The sequence below is a fragment of the Danio rerio genome, chromosome 1, assembly GCF_052040795.2.
Source record: "Danio rerio strain M-AB ecotype USA chromosome 1, GRCz13ab, whole genome shotgun sequence".
Classification (NCBI taxonomy): Eukaryota; Metazoa; Chordata; class Actinopteri; order Cypriniformes; family Danionidae; genus Danio; species Danio rerio.
This window is the reverse complement of record NC_141021.1, coordinates 57280939-57298593: the sequence shown is the minus strand read 5'-3', so window position 1 is coordinate 57298593 and position 17655 is coordinate 57280939. Positions and strand designations below refer to the sequence as shown.

The 17655-nt window shown below is 35.0% G+C and overlaps 1 protein-coding gene and 1 long non-coding RNA gene across 2 annotated transcripts in view; both read right to left on the bottom strand.

Moving 5' to 3' along the window:
* LOC147847023 (uncharacterized) overlaps window positions 1-17655 on the bottom strand; it is an 81851-nt gene that overhangs the window by 25103 nt on the left and 39093 nt on the right. The window lies entirely within an intron of this gene.
* On the bottom strand, window positions 4264-16626 carry si:ch211-202h22.7. Its single transcript, NM_001446875.1, is given in 7 exon segments — window positions 4264-6807; window positions 7162-7306; window positions 7778-7867; window positions 9083-9178; window positions 11187-11264; window positions 11355-11464; window positions 16568-16626. Coding segments are annotated over 6 exon segments (615 nt in total). The 5' UTR covers window positions 11455-11464; window positions 16568-16626; the 3' UTR covers window positions 4264-6701.

Here is a 17655-nt window from a genome sequence, read left to right as displayed (position 1 = left end):
ACAACAACAACAACTACAAAAGTATGTCATGTCATCACAGATTATTCCCTTCTCCATTTAGAATGTCGCGGCAGGTTTGGAATGCTGTTGAACTTTTTCTGTCACATTTTGGAATGCTGAAAGGTTCCATTTTCCTTCAACACCACGCAGTCTCGTGACACAACATGATCACAATGAAAACTCTATTGGAGAACGAAAGATTAATATTTCTGGTTAGGCTTGATTAGGTGACTTGTGAAATCTGGTAGTAACAAACATTATTTTAGACCAAATGATGTCCTAAATAGATGAGGAAACATTTCTTTATTAATTACATATTTACATAATTACATATACATTTCTATTATTATTATTATTGTTATTATTATTATTATTATTATTATTATTATTATTATTATTATTATTATTATTATTATTATTATTATATTAGTTAAAGTATTATTTATTAAAATATCAATATATTAAAAACGCAAATGAGAAAAACATAAGTTCTTTGACAGTTCTACACAAAACAATGGCAAAGCAAAATACTGTAACAGGCTTACTAACTGTTGCCGTTTGACTCAGAGATGAGTTACCTGGAATATTGATCACGTGAGCTGATGACGTTAAACACTTATTAAGAGGCACTTTTATAAGTGTGGTTACCAAAGCAGTGATTTATTTTAGATAATAAGTACTCAAAGGCATAGCAAAGGCAACTTTTATTTTAAAAGAAGATATTTTGAAACAACTGGTAGCAAATTACATCCTAAAAAGAAATACTATGGAAGTCAATTGTTTTGGGAACCGACAGTTTTCAATGGCTACAGGTTTACAACATTTAGCAAAATGATATTGTTGATTGTGCGATGTTTTAATGTGAATAATTGAGACATGACCTAAACATGATTGAGGTGTGATTTTAACATAAATTTTGTTTATTATGAAATGATGTGGGTAAACCTCAGTATCAAATGTCAGCCAATTTGATTCAGTATGTAATGCATGTCTGTAATTGTTACCATGGAAACTGTGGAAACATTGTCATTAGAATGTTCAAGTTCCAAAAATGACACGTCCTTTCACATTTTCCACACACGTTCGCTGACTCATCTGTTACTCCAAGTGTTGTCCAACTGGCTGATCATTTACCAGCAGATCATCAGATAACCTTTAAACACTTCGGTCTTATTTAATAGAGGAAGTCGATGCATTCAAAACAAACAGGCAACATATAATTTAACAAAAGACTTTGCCGTAGAACTTTTCATTGAAAACAATATTTATTTATTATATTATTTATTATACATTTTTCATTAATCACCCTTATTTGGGTGAGATTAAAAAAGCCAAGCAGTGTTTTACAAATTTTTAAATGATGTAATATCTGCGTAAAATATTAATAAAAAAAAATATTTGACAACAAAAATGACTTGCGGTTTAGCTATAGAAAGGATTTGCCCATATAAAATGTACAAAATAACTTCAGTTGTTGAAAGGTAAAAGGAGTTACTGAAGTGTATTAAATAAAAACTCTTTAGTGAAATGAAACTAACATGATAGGGGTGAAACTGGAAATACTAGTATGAACGCTAATGTCAAATGAGTATTCAGAACATCCTCCTATTTTACACACACACACATACACACACACACACACACACACACACACACACACACACACACACACACACACACACACACACACACACACACACACACACACAAACACACATACACATACACAAACTTGAGATCTTGTTATTTAAAGCACCTAGATTTTCATTGTCACAAGCTTACATCGGTCAACTTATCCATTTTTAATCAGGACCTTCATATTAACGGAAATGCCTTACATGAGCAAACTAACAAGAGTCTATGTGTCTCCAAAAAAAAAAAAAAACCCAGGATAAATGCCATGATTCCCAGGATGAAACCCCATATTTGACAAAGAAGTTTCAGTTTCAGCTTGTAATGTGCTTGTTTTTTTGTATTGTTCTCTTGGATGATCACAATTGTTCCTGAATGTTTTACTGAACTTTAACAAATGGATGTGCATGCAGTAAGGCTTGACAATGAAACCTGATAATGGATTTAAATTTAAAATGGATGACGACTCAACAATGTGCCTGATGTCTTTCAGTGTGTTCAATGATGCATGAATCTTTATGCAGACTCAGCATACTTGGTCAACAGCACGTTTTAAGGACAATAGTTGATATTGAGTATAAGTAGAGCTGTGGCTAAAGTCATTATAATGCTAATGTATGGGTGGGAAAACAACCAACAGAACCGGATCAGCTAATATGGAAGTTTCAGGGTCAGTTCAGCAGCTTTGTAACTGGTTTTAGATGGACCAGGATAAAAAGAGAGATCAATTCTTTATTATTGCTCACTCAGCTGATGACAATTGTTTCTGAATATGCATATAACACAGCGTAAGCTCACAGGGGACCATGTCTTTTACTGTAGCAGTTGCTAAATTGAGGAATGCTTTGCCTCTGGTTATTAGAGCTCTTCGTTGTCTGTTCTTAAATCAGATCTTTAAACCCGTGTTTTCTCTTCAGCCTGTTGACATTTTGATTGTTTATAGGATTTTTTTCATGGGTTTTTAAGCATTTCGTAATTGTATTTTATGTCCTGTTTTAGGTTCTTTGCACAGCATTTTGGGTATTTTAATTTATAAATAGAGTTTGATTGATTAGATTAATTGATCAGGATTGGTTGTTTAATTGAACGGTTGATTACTTGCTTGATTGATTGGTTGGTTGATTGATTGGTTGATTGGTTGATTGTTTTCTTGGTTTGTTGATTTGTTGGTCGGTTGTTTGGTTGGTAGGTTGATTAGTTGGTTGGTTGGTTGGTTGATGGATTGATTGATTGGTTGGTTGGTTGGATGGATTGATTGGTTGGTTGGTTGGCTTGTTAGTTGGTTGGTTTGTTGGTTGGTTGGATGGATTGATTGATTGGTTGGTTGGTTGGTTGGTTGGTTGGTTGGTTGATGGATTGATTGGTTGGTTGGTTGGTTGGTTGGTTGGATGGATGGATTGATTGGTTGGTTGGTTGGATTGATTGGTTGGTTGGTTGGTTGGTTGGTTGGTTGGTTGTTGGATGGATGGATGGATGGATGGATGGATGGATTGATTGATTGGTTGGTTGGTTGACTGGTTTGTTGGTTGGTTGGTTGGTTGGTTGGTTGGTTGGTTGGGTGGATTGATTGGTTGGTTGGTTTGTTGGTTGGTTGATAAATTGATTGGTTGATTAATTGATTGGTTGGGTGTTGGTAGGTTGATTGGTTGATTGGTCGGTTGATTGATTGGAAGGTTGATTGATTGGTTGGTTGATGGATTTATTGATTAGTTGGTTGGTTTGTTGGTTGGTTGGTTGATAAATTGATTGGTTGATTAATTGATTGATTGGTTGCTGGTAGGTTAATTGGTTGGTTGGTTGGTTGATTTATTGGTTGTTTGGTGGGTAGGTTGATTGGTTGGTTGGTTGGTTCGTTGATGGATTGATTGATTGGTTGGTTGGTTGGTTTGTTGGTTGATGGATTGATTGTTTGGTTGGTTGGTTGGTTTGTTGGTTGATGGATGGATTGATTGGTTGGTTGGCTAGTTTGTTGGTTGATTGGTTGGTTGATGGATTGATTGAGTGGTTGATTAATTGATTGATTGGTTGTTGGTAGGTTGATTGGTTGATTAGTCGGTTGTTTGGTTGGAAGTTTGATTGACTGGTTGGTTGATGGATTGATTGATTGGTTGGTTGGCTGGTTTGTTGGTTTGTTGATTGGTTGGATGGTTTGTTGGTTGATTGGATTTATTTATTGAATGGTTGATTGATTGATTGGTTTATTGATTGGTTGGTTAGTTGATTGATTTATTGATTGACTGGTGTGTTGGTTGGTTGATTGGTTGGTTAATTGATTGATTAATTGGTTGATTTATAATTAAAGTCTGTAGTTTAGGGAAAAAGACTAAGTTGCCATTTTTTATCCTTTAGGGGGAATTTTGTGGTTAATTTACTTACCATAAGACCATCCAAGATATAGATGACTTTTCACTTTAGTGTTTGAACACCAAAGATATTCTGAAGAAAGCTGAAAACCTGTAACCATTGACTTCCACAGTGGAAAAAACAAATAATATGGAAGTCAGTGGTTACCATTTTCCAGTATCATTTAAACTATCTTCTCTGGTCTTGAACAGAAGAATTAAACTCATAATCGTTTGAAACAAGTAAATTTACATTTTGGGTGAACTGTTTCTTTAAGAGAAGGCAGCATTGGGAAATATGCTTTTTATTGTTAATAATTGCATTCAGGTTAAAGGAGTCATTTACATTGTCTATTATATAGATCTGAAATACCAGGTTATATTTTTTTAATAAACAACATCGGATATAGCAAATCTGTAATTGTTTTGAAACAATAAGGTTTTAAAAGACATTTAAAGGGATAGTTCACCCTTCAAAAATGAAAATTCGGTCACCATTACTGATTCTTAGCGTGTTACAAACAGCCATTGGCTTATATAGGTTTTTTGGTTCCTATATAGATGTCAATTTTACCCCCAACATTTCTCAGAATATCTTGTTTCGTGTTCAACTAAAAAAAAAATCATAAAATTTTCCATGTTTTGGGTGAACTATCCCTTTAAGAACAATTTATTCAGACAAACACTTAAAATAAGCATGTCATGAATAAATAGTGAAGTGTAGGAGTGAAATATACATTTATATTTTACTAGATTGCCCTGAACATATTTACATAATCATTATAGTACATCCTGCTATGTTCATTTAATAGTTTACACAGGGTTCCCACTTTAAGTACAATGTCCTGACTTTGACTGACTAAAAAACTGAATTTCCATGACCTATTATGAATTAAAAAAAACAGGCAGCTGTTGTGGTTTGCATAATATTAAAATGGTTTTAGCTTTAATATAATTTTGCAGGACTTTAATAGCCACTGTTAGAACAATGCATAGTTTACCTCACATTTTCTTTTAAAAAGATCTGAGGTACTTACTGTTTGTGTAGTTGTGGTAGCTTAATAGCAGTTTTACAAACTTTACATTCAATTTTTCAGTTGTTTACTTTTTACTTTTTTATTATTTTGAAGCCAGAGCTCTAAAAATTATTTTATTCTGATATGTTAGTCTTAGTTTACAGGTCTGGTGACTGCATTTGATGTAAATGGTTGCCAGTTGATGGCCGTGAAAGGAATTAAAGGAAGTTGAGACATAGCCTAACCACAACAACATGTGTAAAACAATGCAATACTACAATGAGGTATATAAAAATTACATTGTGATGAACAGTGACAAACAAAAACAAAATATATAAAATCTGCCTGTCTTTGAAAAAAAGACAGTAACTCCATGACCTATGGGAACCCTGTTTACAGTAAATAAGGAAAGAATAAATCATATTCCATCCACAAGAAAGCAACCCAGGCTCATTCTGAATATATACCCCTGTATACATTTCTGGAGAGTGCCAAATACATCCCAGGAGGTATGTTTTTTTGCAGTTTTTGTTTTCATAAATCCACCAGAGGCCAGTGTGTACGCTTTTTTCGATTTCAAATTTCTCTTGCGAGTGTCATTTGCACCTTCTGCTCTCACGTAAATCCACCAGAGGTCGCTGATGACTGACTGACTAACTGACTGACTGACCAATCGACTGCCCCACCCTCCTCCTTCCCTAAACCCAGCCGATAGAGTTTTCAAAAACACAGATTGACTCGACCACCCACTTCCCTAACCCAATTGATAGTGTTTTCCAAAGGACCGATTGACCCGCCCACCCACTTCCCTAAACCCAACCGACAGTGTTTTCAAAAGCACTGATTAACCAGTGCCCACCCCCTTCTCTAAACCCAACCGACAGTGTTTTCAAAACCACAAATTCAACCACCCTCCTCCTTCCCTAAATCCAACCGATAGTTTTCAAAAGCACCGATTGACCCGCCCACCTACTACCCTAACCCATCTGATAGTGTTTTCAAAAGCACCGATTGACTCGCCCACCTACTACCCTAACCCATCTGATAGTGTTTTCAAAAGCACCGATTGACTCGCCCACCTACTACCCTAACCCATCTGATAGTGTTTTCAAAAGCACCGATTGACTCGCCCACCTACTATCCTAACCCAACAGATAGTGTTTTCAAAAGCTCCGATTGACCCGCCCACCTACTATCCTAACCCAACTGATAGTGTTTTCAAAAGCACCGATTGACTTGCCCACCTACTTTCCTAACCCAACTGATAGTGTTTTCAAAAGCACCGATTGACTTGCCCACCTACTTTCCTAACCCAACTGATAGTGTTTTCAAAAGCACCGATTGACCTGACTCGAACCTAATCGTCACAGCCAACTCCGCTCCACATCAAAAGTCCGCCACCGAACATGACAAGCCCCTGGGCAAATTGGTAACAGTGAAAAAGCCACGGAGGTAAGTGGTCAGCTGGTAAGCGCGAAAAGGAACGGTGTCATACCACCTTGTAGCATTCGTTTTAAAGAAGAAATTCAGCCATACATACCTCTGGCTACATAATTCGCAATCTCCACAAATGTACATAGATGTACACTTTCAGAATGAGCCTATGTTGCAACAAGGAGAAACCCATAAGGTGTATAGCATTATTTATCAATGAATAAGAAAGTACAGTCAAGTCCAGATTCTTTTTCCCCGTTCTTGTTCCAGAACAAGCTTAACTACGTTTGTACACATACACAAGAGATTTGCAGCCTGGACAGCGATGCTGGACGTCTTTGCAGGAATCCACACAGAAGGGAATCAAACAACACGGCCAGATCCTAGACAGAAACAATGACCATCAAAATTGGTCATTTTATACAGTCAGAATCATTAGCCTTTCTGAATTATTAGCCCCCTGAATATTTTTCACGTAATTTCTGTCTAACAGAGAGCAACTCATTTCTAATAACTGATTATCTTTGTCATGATCAGTGTTGGGGAAACTTACTTTTAAAAGTAGTGCATTACAATATTGAGTTACTCCACCAACTAGTTGCATTACTTAGCTACTTTCAGTGGTGGAAAGAGTACTGAAAAATATACTCAATACAAATACAAACTTGTAAATACAAATCTACATAAATGCGTCCAATAGTTCCGCTAGTGAGAAACTGATGAATGCTGTTGCTTACCCGAAAATGCCGAGACCAATGCAGATGCCCCACACCAACAGTCCGTTGACATATGTGGTCTCGGTCACCACCTGCTGCTGGCAGTGAGGACATCTCATCTGTCCTGGACACTCACCCAGTCGTGAGGGCATGAGCACCACTGTGGCTATACAGAAAGAAGAAGAAATATTGAGGAAAATTACATATAACATCTAGGCAGAAATTAAACACTAGATGTCGGTTGGGCCATACTTTTAGTATTCATTTTAATAGTAACCACATTTGCACTACAATAACATGCAAACTGCGTAAACTGAAATCCATTCATCAATTTTCCTTTAGCTTAGTTTCTTTATTTATCAGGGGCCACTACAGTGGAATGAACCGCCAACTATTCCAGCATATGTTTTACACAGCGGATGCCCTTTCAGCTGCAACCCAGTACTGCGAAACATTCATGCACAATCATACACTAAGGCCAATTTAGTTTATTCATCTACTGAATAAACATAAACGTGTAAAACATATGCTGAAATAGTTGGTGGTTCGTTCCGCTGTGGCAACCTCTGATAAATAAGGGACTAAGCTGAAGGAAAATGAATGTTGTGTAAACATAGCCTAGGACTTTATAACTCACTCTGGGCAGGAGGAGGCGCAGCAGTCTGAACCGTCTGAATTACTGAGGACGACATGACAGCGGGCTGTGGGTTGTAAACAGCCATCGGAGCTGAAAGCAAGAGAGGAAAAATGTAATTATAAAAGCCAAGAACACAAATCTGACTATTTATGTGGCTTTCGCAACACATGCTCATTCTGAAAACGCAGCCCTACATACATTTCTGGTCAATCGGTGCTTTTGAAAACACTAATGGTTGGGTTTAGGGAAGGTGGAGAGTGGGTCAGTTAGTCAGACAGATAGCTGTCTCTGGTGGACTCTACGGGAGACCAGCAGGTACGAATGGCACTCGTGAGAGAAATGTAAGATCTCAAAAAGCATACACAGCGGCCTCTGGTGGATTCGAGAAAACAAAAATGTAGCTCCTGGGACGTATTTAGCCAACCCAAGCTCATTCTGGAAACGTAGCCCCACGGACGTTTCTGGAGACCGCGATTTACATGGCCGGAGGTACGTAAGGCCGCGTTTAGTTTTTTTCGAGCGAACGCTGCGGGGCGGTGTGGCGCCGCCTCACCCCTCCTCTTCGCGCTCGCCGGCCGACGGCTCGCCTCCCGAGTGGAGGGCTTTCCCGATGCAACCAGTTTGTCCGCTTAGCCCACAGCGTTGTGTCGGCGGAGCGGAGCGGAGGCCCCGGAGGAGGAGGAGTAGCCGGCCACGGGGACGACGACCGGGATCGAGTCCAGGGAACATCGGTTCCTGAAATCAGGTAAGACGAAAAACGGAATCCGAAAAATAACGAGAACGCGGCGGGATCCAAAAACGCGGTCGAAATCGAAGACGAGGGCTTTTGCTTTTTTTTTTTTTCTGGACGGCTTTTGCGAACCGTCGCTCGGGTTTAGGGAAGAAGGAGGAGGAGGAAGAGGAGGGCAGCCGAGTCGGCCGATCCGGCGGCTTTTCGCGCGAGAACGGCGCAGGCGTGAACGGCGCACGCTCCCGAGAGGCGCCTGAGACGCGAAAAAGCGCGCACAGCTGCCTCTCGCGGATCCGCGAAAACAAAAACCGCTCAAATACGTACCTCCCGGGTTGTAAATCGCGGTCCGCAGAAACGTCCGCGGGGCTACGTTTCCACAATGAGCCCGGGTTGTATTTAGCGCTCTCCAGAAATGTATATAGGGGTACGTATTCAGCCTGGGTTGGCCTTCCATATATTGTTTGACTGTTTTAAACATTCGACACAACTGAAATCCTAATTCTGCCTGTAATATTGCTGTCTAACACTGAAGAGCTCTGGATGTTATTTACACAGAGGGTTTTATCAGCACTCACCAATGCCAGGCATGGCTGTAGACTGCATTGTCTGAGTTACTGTGGATGTAGACATGCCTGGAGAAACTACTCCTGGGTAAACTGGTGCCATTTGACCTGGAAAACAGACGACAATCTCAAAATGTGACACAACATGAGGTAAAAAAAAAAAAAAACATGAGGCTTTTCTCCAAATTCACTAAGAAACTGCAACTGGTGCTTCACCATTTTCATCATTCTTGAGGTTATCTCCATTCTGACATGTTTACTTTCAGTTTAGAACTGTATCTCTGTTTCACTGTGTCAGTTTGACTGTTATCTCATAATTATGGCTATGTCATAAATTAGACTTTTTTTTATCTCATATTTATTACTTATTTTCAGATTTTCATCTTTTTTCTCTTAAATATGACTTAATTTAGATTTATCTCATAGTTATGACTGTCAGTTTTCATAATTATGATTTAATATGTCATACATCTGATTTTTTATGACTTAACCTGTCAGTTTTGACAATTATAACTATAAATCACTTTTGTATTTTATCTTTTTGTATTTTATAATGGACTTATTTATGTAATTTAGACTTATCTCATAGTTATTAATGTCAGTTTACATAATTGTGATTTAATATGTCATACATCTGACTTTTTATGACTTAATGTGTCAGTTTGGACATTTATGACAGTTATGACTGTACATCCGTTTTGTAGTTTATTTTTTTGTATTTTATTATTGGCTTACTAGTGTAATTTAGATTTATCTCATAGTTATGACTGTCAGTTTTCATAATTATGATTTAAAATGTCATACATCTGACTTTTTATGACTTAATGTGTCAGTTTGGACATTTATAACTATAAATCACTTTTGTATTTTATCTTTTGTATTTTATAATGGACTTATTAGTGTAATTTAGACTTATCTCATAGTTATGACTGTCAGTTTTTTATAATTATGATTTATTATGTCATATATATGACCTTTTATGACAGTTATGACTGTATATCCGTTTTGTAGTTTATTTCTTTGTATTTTATAATGGAACTTCTAGTGTAATTTAGACTTATCTCATAGTTATGATTGTCAGTTTTCATAATTATGATTTGATGTCATACATCTGAATTTTTATGACTAAATGTGTCAGTTTTGTCATGTATGACTATAAATCACTTTTGTATTTTATTTCTTTAAATTTTATAATTGTCTTAGTGAGATAAATCAAAATTATCTCATAGTTATGACTGTCAGTTATCATAATTCTGATTTAGTATGTGAAATATCTGACTTTTTATGACTTAATGTGTCAATTTTGACATTTATGACTATATATATATATCAGTTTTGTATTTTATCTCTTTATATTTTATAATTGTCTTTATAGTTATGACTGTCAGTTGTCATAATTCCGATTTAGTGTCATATATCTGACTTTTTATTTTACAGTTTGAACATAAAAGTCAAATTTGACTTATATTTAATCATTTTATATTGTTATAATATTTAATGTTTATCTTATAATATGTAAGTTCTGACATCTCAGAACTATTATTTCATCATGTTTGCAATTTTGTATTATAATTATGATCTAGCATGTTCATTTTTGACTTTAAGCTCATATCTATTACTTAACTCCATCATGATTTAATGTATAGTTACATCGTAGCTTTGATATTTTATCTCATTATTATGATTACGTAGATTTTGTCTGTTTATCTCATAATTACAATTTAGTATGTCGTATCTCATAGTTTAGTTTTGCCATAATTTTGACATCTCATGACTTACTTACAATTTTTCTGACTTTTTAACCCACTCTTGACTTTTTTTTGTCAGAATTTGTTTTCTATTATTAATTTAATGATAATTAGAATAAATTATAATCATAATATGACACTTCTACATTGTTTCTAAATATTTTCGTTAAAACCCTCCTGCTTTTGTCTCTTTAACATCATCGACTTTTACAATGCAAACAATGCAGACACAAAAATATGTCATGTCATCATTACAGTGCAGATTTTTTTTCCATTCTCTATATTTAGAAAGTGGCGACAGGGTTTGGTAATGCTGTAAGACTTCAAGTGTGTTCTACCCTATAGTTAAAAAAGACGTCAGTTCTCACCCATGCTAGATGACTGGGTTACAGTGGACGACATGACTGACTGCTGAGTCATTGGATTGTACACAGCAGCCATCGGAACTGAAAAACAACAAGATCATAATTGAAGCACTGTAGTAATCAATGAACAATTAATCAATAAACTCAATTTTAGGGCTTTGTTCAGCTGACCTGCTTGAGGTTGATAAGTAACCGGCGGCTGCTGGTAGGTAATGTTGTTCTGGACCAGTGGAGGGCCAGGATATGGCGGAGGTGACATTCCCTTTTCCATGTTCGGCAAACTGCAGATGACAATTAAACTGGCTTTATTGACCGTTCTGAGTACAACATTGGCAAACCAGATGACACTTTAAAATAATGGGCCATCAGTTAATGTTTTTACTAATATGAACAAACAATTAATACATATCTTGCATCTTCGAAAACGGTAAATAAAGTTAAATAACGTTAGTTCATGCTAACTAACATGCATTAACTAGCTAACAGCTAATGGATTGTTATTCAAAAATGTTAATAATAATGAATGCACTAAATGCTGTCTTGATATTCAATAGCTTAATAAATTGTGGTAATGAACATGAACAAAGTTAACATCATGGTCGCTTTAAAGTATCATGAATAATTACTTATTATTTAAACTGCCTTTTATTTAATAATGTTTACACTTTATTTAAAGTGTTTATTACAGCACCAGATGCTTGAAGATTTAATTGCTTAATTAGCTTAATAGATCAAACGTGAAGATTTCTGCATAAATATTGACTAAAAATTATGTGACTATTTCAATGCAATCTCACAGCAATTCGTAACTTTTTGATTTAGTGGCTAATTTGTATGAATTCGTACGATCAAATTTGTACAATTTAGTACGATTTACTCGTCACCCAATGACAGTTGGGGTTAGGGGTGGGGTAAGGTGCCACGCCTCCTTTTTAAAGTCGTACATATTCGTCCGAATAAGCCACTAAACTGACACAACGTAAAACACTTACGTTTCCTCGTGAGATTAAGCTGGACTATTTATACAATCAAAATTAAAAGATCAATTAGTCATGACAACATGTGTTTTTTAGTTAATTGTAACTAAGCTAATCTATTTCTAAATTAATTTTATAAGTTACACACGCTGTTTTAAGTCAGTTTAATAAACTATAAGTTTATAAATAAAACCATTTTGATTTAGCTTAAAAATTTAAGTCAACCAGTATATTACAGCATATAAGGATATTTTAGGTTAACTGTGCAATATTTTAGTTAATTTAACTAAACCCACAATGAAAACTACATGCACAAAAGGTTTTATTAATCTTAGATGATGTAAATTTTTTAGTCAATGCCTTTTAATGTGTAAAAATGATCTCATTACAACTCATGGTTCATTTAGTAAATGGAGTAAAAAGCTAATAAACTCGAGTTGTTGAACTATAGTAATTGTAATAAATCTGCCATTTCTCACCGTTTTGCCGTTTAATTTAGTGTAAGCATTTTTTTCAGTCTGAACTTAAAGCAATAAACAATTCTTTTATTATATACATAATTTTATATTTACAATTATATTTTATTAAAAAACAAGTATTTTTGTTATTATACCTGTTTAAAGTTACGATTTTTGCAGCATTCGCCAAAAATACTGTATAAAAGCTTTAGCAGTTGATCGCAACAGTCTAATTTGATACCATCATACGGCCACATTGACGTCACAAATTAGGATATTTGCCATAATTAAGAATTCAGACCATGCTGATGTGACATCAGTGAGTCATTATTGTCTGTGCTGAGTCACGGTCGCATGCTATTGCTCTAAAAATACATCTGCAACAAGCAGGTTTCAGATTTTACGTCACATAACCTGAGCTATTGAGACTTTACATGAATGTCAACTTAACTTTCAACACATGTTAAAAATTGGTTGAGCATTAGACTTGTAGATTTTTAGAATAGAAATTTGGTTTTTAGCAGACATTTAGAATCAAAGTGGTTTGTTAATGCTTTACAAAGAAATATCACTCTACAAACATCCATATGTCACTGTTATCAATAATAAGCAAAAGAAATTGGCTTATTTTTCACTATTTATTTGAAGCTGTTACTCTAAAAAACACAGTAAAATACTGTAAAAATACTCTACAAGCATACATCTGTCACTGTTATCAATGATGAGCCAAATAAATGGCCTTATTTTTCACTATACATTCAAAGCTGTCACTTTAATAACACGGTAAAATACTGTAAAAATACTCTACAAGCATTCATTTGTCACTGTTATCAATAATGAGCCAAAGGGATGGCCTTATTTATCACTATTACCTTTTTTATTACTATACATTTGAAGCTGGTACTCTAAAAAATACTGTACAAATACTCTACAAACATACATCTACGACTGTTATTAATCATGAGCCAAAGAAATGGCCTTATTTATCACTATTTCTTTGGTTATAACTATACATTCAAAGCTTTTACTCTAAAAAACACTGTAAAATACTCTAAAATACTCTACAAACAAACATCTGTGACTGTCATCAATACTAAGACAAAGAAATGGCTTTATTCATCACTATTGCCTTATTTATTACTATACATTTGGAGCTGTTACTCTAAAAAACACTGTAAAATACTCATAAAATACTCTACTAGCATACATCTGTGACTGTTATCAATACTGAGCCAAAGAAATGGCCTTATTCATCACTATTGCCTTATTCATTACTAAACATTCGAAGCTTTGACTCTAGAAGGTGAAGTTTTTTTTCCCTCTCCGCTGTCGCCACTGCCTCGCATGGTTCAGGATTGGTAGAGCTACGCATCGATGAATTGGCTCTTCAGTGTTTGAACTCTCAGTAATGATTAAATCACACTGAACTGAGCTAAACTGAACTGAACTTAAACACTAAAAACTGAACCACACTGTTCCAGTTACTGAACCACACTGTTCCAGTTACTATGACCATTTATGTGAAGCTGCTTTGACACAATCTACATTGTAAAAGCGCTATACAAATAAAGCTGAATTGAATTGAATTGAATAGATAACGCTCAAAAAATAGTCTACAAACAAACATCTGTGCATGTTATCAATACTGAGCCAAAGCAATAGCCTTATTGCCTTATTTATTACTGTATTCATTCAAAGCTGTTAGTCTAAAAAACACTGTAAAATACTCTAAAAATACTTTACCAGCATACATCTGTCACCATTATCAATGCTGAGCCAAAGAAATGGCCTCATTTATCACTATTGCTTTATTTATCACTATATATCAAAGCTTTTCCTCTAAAAAAAAACTCTCAAAATACTCTACAAGCATACATCTGTGACTTCTATCAATACCGAGCCAAAGAAACTGCTTCGTATTACTTTGTGAAAATAAGACTTTGTGGAATAAGCAATAAATAAAAGCATCAAGCCGCAATAAGCTGTGATTTACAGAGATTTATGTGTTAAGATACCCCTTTAGATGTTATAAATTCACAATAAACCACAGCTTTGAGTTGATTATTGGTTTTATTAGATGGCCGTTCCATAGATTTATCACAAAATAAAGCAAATAAAACTACATGTTTCCTTCAACATGTTAATTTACAGCGACCAGTCACAGTCCAGCACAAGATCTATCCATTTTAATGTTTAAAATATAATTTAAACCTGCTTTAAAATGATTTTGCTATAAACTCGTGCAACCATCTGTTTTATTTTGTTAGATATTTGTATTCTAGATGCAATGCATTGATTTTGCAGTTTTCTTTCCATGAAAAAATACTATAAATATGGTAAATACTACAGTGTTTTTGTAAACATACTATAGTAAAGACAACACAACAACTATAGTAATATATACAATTTACCCAACACCCATATTATATTGCACCACTGTTACTGTAGTAAAAATTATACTAAAGTATGTATTACAGTTTATAAGTTCATAGCTGATACTACAGTATGCTGGAGCATTCATTTAATTATATGTATATTTATACATACAGTTGAAGTCAGAATGATTAGCCCCCTGAATTATTAGACCGCTTGTTTATTTATTTTTTTCCAATTTCTGTTTAATGGAGAGATTTTCTCAACACATTTCTAAACATAGTTTTAATAACTCATCTCTAATAACTGATTTATTTTCTCTTTGTCATGATGACTGTAAATAATATTTGACTGGATATTCTTTAAGACACTTCTATACAGCTTAAAGTGACATTTAAAGTCTTAACTAGGGTGATTAGGTTAGCAAGGCAGGTTAGGGTAATTAGGCAAGTTATTGTATAACGATGGTCTGTTCTGTAGACTATCGAGAAAAAATATAGATTAAAGGGGCTAATAATTTTGTCCCAAAAATGTTTTTTAAAAAATTAATAACTGCTTTTATTCTAGCCGAAATAAAACAAATAAGACTTTCTCCAGAAGAAAAAATATTATCAGACATACTGTGAAAATTACCTTGCTCTGTTAAACATCATATGGAAAATATTTTAAAAATAAGAAAAAAATTTGAAGGGGGCTAATAATTCTGACTTCAACTGTATATTATAGTATAATAGACTTGACTATAGTATAGTTAATAAACTCTGTGAGACTTTAGTGAGACTTAATTGTAACACAACCATTTCTGTAAAACTGTGTTAGTTAGTTTCATATCCTAACAGTAGAGCAGCCAGTTTGACAACATTTCCCCAGTCAGGAGTTTGTGTTCTGGTTGACAGACGAGTCGGCGGAACATGTGTGTGGAGAAACTCAATTTTAATTCTCAAAATTCATATTTTTAAATCTGAACTTTCTAAAAGTGACAACATTTCAACTGCAAACGGACACTTGAATTAAAAGTTACATGAGTAATTAAGGCAACTTTTCATTTAGACACAAAGTTTAATCACAGTTCTAACACAGAGTAGTCAACATTGAAAGTGAGTCAAAACCTTTCGCCAAAATTGTCCTAAAACTACTCAACAACATCCATTCATGTCTTAGGACAATTTTGAAAAGCACTTTTGAACCACAAACATTGACTACTATATATTATATAAAATTCAATAATTAGTATTTTTATATAATAATAATAATAATAATAATAATAATAATAATAATAATAATAATATGTATTTTTAAATTGGCGTTATCCTTCTTGTTCTTTTATTACACAGTTCAATTGTATTATAGCTACAGATACATATATCCAGTCCAAAAGTAAACAAATAAGATCCCCATCTAAAACACTTAAACATATTACAATGTATGCATGTAATGTATTATTATTTTAACAATTATCATCGTTGAAACGAAGTAAAATGGAAGCATATACAGCCCAAAAGAAAAGAATATGATCCCCATTTAAACAACCTAAATACATTTCAATATATGCATGTATACAGACGTATATGCCTACCTGTGTGTTTCAGAAGTCAACTGTGAGCTGTGGAAACTGATGCTTTTCTCTAAGACAACGAGATAACAAAGACGAAGAAAGACAATGAAAAGGCAAAGACGAGGGGTGGAGCTGGAATCCTGTGAATGAATGCTGGAAGTGGATTCAGCAGTTCCTCATATCTCAAATAAACTTGACGTGAGTACTGGCTGAGAAACATGTCCTCAAAACACCCGTATTTACAGTGCTGAAACTGTACAGTGTCACGTCAAGTAGGCTATTTTTGCTTCTGTTTAAATACGTTCAGATTTCTTAAGTGCTTAGCACAGCAACATTGTTGTGGGTGTCAATAAGCCAACGATTAACTCCATTCTGTGTTGTTTTGTGTGAAAGTGAAAAAAAAGTGAAAAGATTTTTAATCTTTTATGATCTTTGAATTTTTATGATGTTTGGAAGTACATAGCAACAACAAAACAATCAAACATGGCCTTACATGCTGCTAGAACGGATACAGCAGCGGACAAAAGTTTTAGAGTGTTTATTAAAGGTTCACGAAACGCTCGAGTGCTTTTTTGAGATTTTAACAGATTTGTGTGTGTGTTGAGCATCAGTTAAGACAATGTTAGCAGCTGTCAGCTTTAAGTGTGGGAAAACTGGATAATTTAGAGCTTTTGTCAGCTAATTTCAGCTTCCGGGTTTAAAATTATTTTTGGGGCGGATCAAAACCGGCGACGTATCGCAAAACTGCAAGTGGAGTGACGAAAACTCCGCTATGAATAATAATGAGTATTATTCATAGCGGAGTTTTCTTATCCTATGAGAAGAGCCGGCTGCTTAATTATTCATGACTGCACGTGCTTTCCAAAGGCAAGGCAGACCTGCCAGTGCCAAGCTGTGAGACACGGACCCACGGCACACAGTATTTAGCTGTTCATGAAGGGTCTTATGTGTTTGTTTCCATGATCCACGGGGTTTGTTGCATGTTTTTCCCAGCGATGCTGTCAGGGCCGATACAGCAAAGCTGTTTGTGTGCAGCAAGATTTTTTTGTCAGGAGAGCAGTACAAGAATTGGAGAATGGTGGACGTTGTCTTTTATCAGGAGTTCGTTC